The sequence below is a fragment of the Sinocyclocheilus anshuiensis genome, unplaced genomic scaffold (assembly GCF_001515605.1).
Source record: "Sinocyclocheilus anshuiensis isolate Anshui unplaced genomic scaffold, SAMN03320099.WGS_v1.1 scaffold491, whole genome shotgun sequence".
NCBI lineage: Eukaryota > Metazoa > Chordata > Actinopteri > Cypriniformes > Cyprinidae > Sinocyclocheilus > Sinocyclocheilus anshuiensis.
In genome coordinates, this window is record NW_015551041.1 from 232,635 (window position 1) to 237,090 (window position 4,456).

The following is a 4,456-nucleotide window of genomic DNA, read 5'->3' on the forward strand; positions in this document are numbered from 1 at the left end:
TTTTTTTTTTTTTTTTTTTTTTTTTTTTATAAAATTATACATTTATTTTTTTCAGGCGCAGTCTAGCAATTACATATTCCTTCAACAACAACAATAATAACAATAATAAACTTTATTGATATTTATTATTGTTATAATTACTAATTGTTGTCGTTGCTAAAACCGCATTATTATTATTATAGTTATTATTATTATTATTACTATTATTAGACAGGCACAACCCAGCAATATTACTCCAATTAGTCACAGCGCAATTATATAAACTGTGCAACGTGGTTGGTCTTGTTATATAGCCAAAGCGCAAATCTCTCAGAGGAGGTATCCATGGGCGTCTCGCAAGTCGCACTATTCACCAAACCACTATTTATCACTACTGATGAATGCTTATACATTTACAGTGTAATTCTACGTTTTATCACGCAGTATTTCTTTCTTCTTGAAACGCTAAAGAATTTTGAGAAGTGCGTTTGTTTTTAATTTGATAGTAGTGCGTCTATCCGTCGCGGAGGGATCTGTGCAACGCGTCCAGCGCCCAAACACGAGAATTAAGAGTTAATACGGTCTCTCACCGCTCTCTCTCACGCAGACACATCAACCGAGCAGACCCAAAAGCGCGAACGTGTGCAGTTCTCTCTCACTATGGGTGCGCGGGGACATTTGTGAATAATTACCGGAGTTTGACACCTTTGTAGACGAGGAGTCGAAATCGTTTTGCGATCGTTCGTGGGATTTTCGCGCGGAGTCCCACTCCTAAATACATTTTTGAAGAGAATCCGCTGTTCTCGGTGAAGGACGGAGTGCCGGTGTTTTCCGGTTCGAAGCACAGTTACGCATCGCAAGGACTGAGAATCGTTTTGAGAAGGCGACAAAACATGTTACTGTCCAAGTTTGGATCTTTTTCTCATATTTGCAACACGACCAACATCGACCACTTGCCGGTGAAAATTCAACTTCAAGCAGGTAACAGACGTCGTTCTTCAATATCATAATAACGATATACATTTTTCACTTCGCATTTAATTGCGTGTCCTTCCTCCGTTATTTAACTTACTCCTAATTTTCCACACGCGATGTATCCAGCCGCTTAATCGGCACGCGCCTGTCCGTGACCTGCGTATGGAGCCATTTTGTTTCCAACCGTGCATTGTACACATTCGGTTTAAATCGCGTTTTTATACCAACACACTAACTCATACTGCTTTTTCTCCTTCGTTTTACAGCCAAGACCGAAAGGGAGCCGTTTGACAAGGTTTATGAAGTGGGCTCGGTGCTAGGAAGCGGCGGGTTTGGGACGGTGTACGCCGGTTCTCGGCTCTCAGACGCGTTGCCGGTAAGCGCTGGCTTTGTTTTGGTGGCAGCACATGGCCGCGTTTGGCGCCGCAGTCACACATTCATATGCGCGTTTTTCTCTTTTTGTCTCTAGGTTGCGATAAAACACGTCTCTAAGGAGAGGGTGACCGAATGGGGTACCATTGTAAGTAAACAAGCCTTTATTTATGTGTTATTTTTCTTATCAACGCTAGGTTGTTTCTAAAACGCGTGTTTATATTCCAGAACGGCTCGCTGGTTCCACTCGAGATCGTTTTGTTGAAGAAAGTCGGGAGTACGTTTCAGGGGGTCATTAAACTCATCGATTGGTATGAGAGAGCCGACGGCTGGTTGATTATAATGGAGCGGCCGGAGATGGTGAAGGATTTATTTGACTTCATCACGGAGAAAGGCGCGCTGGACGAGGACACCGCCAGGCGCTTCTTCAGACTGGTTTTGGAGGCGGTGCGGCACTGCTACAGCTGCGGGGTGGTTCATCGGGATATCAAAGACGAGAACCTCCTGGTGGATTTACGCACAGGAGATCTCAAGCTCATTGACTTCGGCTCCGGGGCCATCCTCAAGGACACCGTCTACACAGACTTTGATGGTGCGTCCTTGACTCTTACCCATCCTGCTCTGCATTGGCGCACCTGCCGCTTCTAGTAAAACGAGAATTCTTTTAAAAAAAGAATTTGTATGGAAAGTGTCAGATCCTGACTTGGAAAAAAAATAATTACACTCAATAATTAGCCCTAGAGTTAAAGAAAATTAAGTGTCTGAATCGAGTGTCTCACCTCTGCTGAAAAACAGCTTTGATGGTTTTATCTGGTCTGGCTTGGTTTCAAAAGGTTTTAGGCACTTGTTTTAGGAAAATCAGCTGGAAACTTTCTTCGCAAGGCTAAAAGACCGTCTTTAACCTGTTAAGACTATCTTAGACCAGCAAACAGTTTTTTTTTTTTTTTTTTTACATTTTAACTGGAAAAACAACATTTTTCACCTTGTTCACAACAATTTCTATATATAAAGATGTTTTTTTTTCAGTAGGATCCAATCCTCACAGGTTGCCTTATAAACTTCATACCTGTACATTTGTTTTTATGTTTGAAGAATTGCATTTTTAAACTCATTTAATGTTACCTTATCCCATCGAATCTGAGAGATAAGTTAGTGGAAAGGATCAGCTGTTACTGCGTAGCATCTGTTTGTTGTGAAACCTGAGTTGCGGCACCACGTGATCCCATCACTGATCCCTGTTTTTGTTTGGTATCCAGGCGACTCCTAGCCTTTGGGGGCCTGTCACACCACCCCTAGTGAAGGGGCTTTTGTTTGGGGAAGTGACTCATGCTGGAAGCATGTGGAGTTGCCATAGCTTGTGACTGTTTGTACCTGAAAGTCTCCCTTTTAGATCGCCCTCCTGTTTCAGCTTGCTTGTATTTTTGGATCGAGCCGTTCTCCGGCTCACAGTGAGGCTGAAGGAGGGAGGAGAGTTTGTGCGAATGCCAGACCGCTGGTGCCCCCCTTGCTAGAGTCAGCAGACTGGAGCGGCTCATTATACAATGCTGCAGTGTAATCAAAATCGGCGCTTTTTACGCCAAAACATGGCGATTATGAAACGAGTGTTGTGTCGTGCCAGAAATAAAAATCACAGAGTAGGTTTCAGGACCAAAAAAAAGTGCAATCTTCATGCTCTTGGCTCGCAAATAGATGTTTTGCAAGTCTCAAAGGTTAATTCTCACTGGATTGAAAACCAAATGTTTTATTTTGTAGGCACGCGAGTGTACAGTCCTCCCGAGTGGATACGTTACCACCGATACCACGGACGCTCGGCAACCATTTGGTCCCTTGGCGTCCTACTGTACGACATGGTGTGCGGCGACATCCCGTTTGAGCATGATGAGGAGATTCTGAGAGGACGGCTCTTTTTCAGGAGAAGAGTCTCTCCAGGTATGTTCTGAACCAGAGATACCCCAAACCAGGGGCCAAAATTGACCCATAATATTTTGGCTCGCCATGCCATATCATAAAAGGAAGGGAAAAAATGCCATTAAACAATATATTTATTTCTAATTTATATTTTTGTTAACATTTACTTTTGCCTTGCAAAAAGTGAAATTGGTTAATGTAAACAGTCCAGACTTTCATTTTTAAACCCTTTTGTGGATGATAAGTTTAACCTTTCTGTCTTTTTTCTTTCCGTTTATCAAGTGTGTCAGCAGCTCATCAAATGGTGCCTCTGCTTGAGACCCTCCGACCGGCCCACTTTGGAGCAGATCTTCGAGCATCAGTGGATGCGCATGGAGGAAAGCCTGAAAGCAGAAAGCAGCGACATCACACTTCACGCCATCAGCACAGAATCGGGCAAAGAAAGCCTTTGACGGATGCGGGGACGGCGAGTGAATGGACTCTGAGACCTTTTTGCTCTTGTTCCCAGTCTGTTGGTTAACAGGACTTCGGTTTATGTTGCATAAATGTCTTTTTTTGTTGTTGTTTTTCTTGCTAAGGGTGAGTTGTTATCCGTAGGGATTGCGTGAGCAGCAATGCTAGTGATCCTTTGATCTTACTGGTTGCTCTTATAGAGCTTGGACATTATTTTCCTTTTAGACTATCTTTTTAGTTTTCGGTGCCTTTTTTTGGAAAGCTGCTTTTATGGGATTCAAGTCACGACAGACACCAGGTGGATTTTCATGGATTTGAGGGGAACTCCCCTGGATTCATGGGAACCTTCAAAGACTGTATCTAGTTATGTGGTGGGTCTCCCTTGCCCTCTAGTGGTCGAATGCTTGAAGTACACACTTGGTACTCTCTTAACAGTATCTCTGCTGCTCTGCCATTCATATTCACTATTTCAGTGGTTTTCCCTTCTGTTGTTGTTTTCTGAATGTCTTCCACTACTTCATCTCTGTTGACATCACTTTTTAGACTTTGCTTAGCAGAGACTTGAGTGATGTGCATAATCAATGCAATATTCATGGACTCACTTATCTTTCCTTATTTTTTTGGGGGGACTTTTGTTTTTGTATTGTATTTATGTACATTTTCTTCCATGTATCTTATTTATTCATGCAATACAAACATTCCACATTCAGTGGCTATTTATTTATTCATTTTATACCATCTGCAAAAAGTAAATTTAAAATTGTTAAAT

At 42.4% G+C, this 4,456-nt stretch overlaps 1 protein-coding gene and 1 long non-coding RNA gene across 2 annotated transcripts in view; one reads left to right on the forward strand and one right to left on the reverse strand.

The window, feature by feature from the left end:
- LOC107661447 (uncharacterized) overlaps positions 1-3,072 on the reverse strand; it is a 4,842-nt gene extending 1,770 nt beyond the window's left edge. Inside the window, exon 1 of the long non-coding RNA XR_001631109.1 lies at positions 2,449-3,072. This is a non-coding gene — a long non-coding RNA (uncharacterized LOC107661447). The remainder of the gene's footprint in view (positions 1-2,448) is intronic.
- Positions 353-4,249, forward strand: LOC107661446 (serine/threonine-protein kinase pim-3-like). The gene is made up of 6 exons (XM_016451030.1): positions 353-960; positions 1,221-1,330; positions 1,424-1,474; positions 1,555-1,918; positions 3,079-3,255; positions 3,517-4,249. Exons 1-6 carry the CDS (start codon positions 873-875, stop codon positions 3,684-3,686), a joined length of 960 nt encoding a protein of 319 aa, XP_016306516.1. The 5' UTR covers positions 353-872; the 3' UTR covers positions 3,687-4,249.
- The last annotated feature ends 207 nt before the right edge of the window (positions 4,250-4,456 follow it).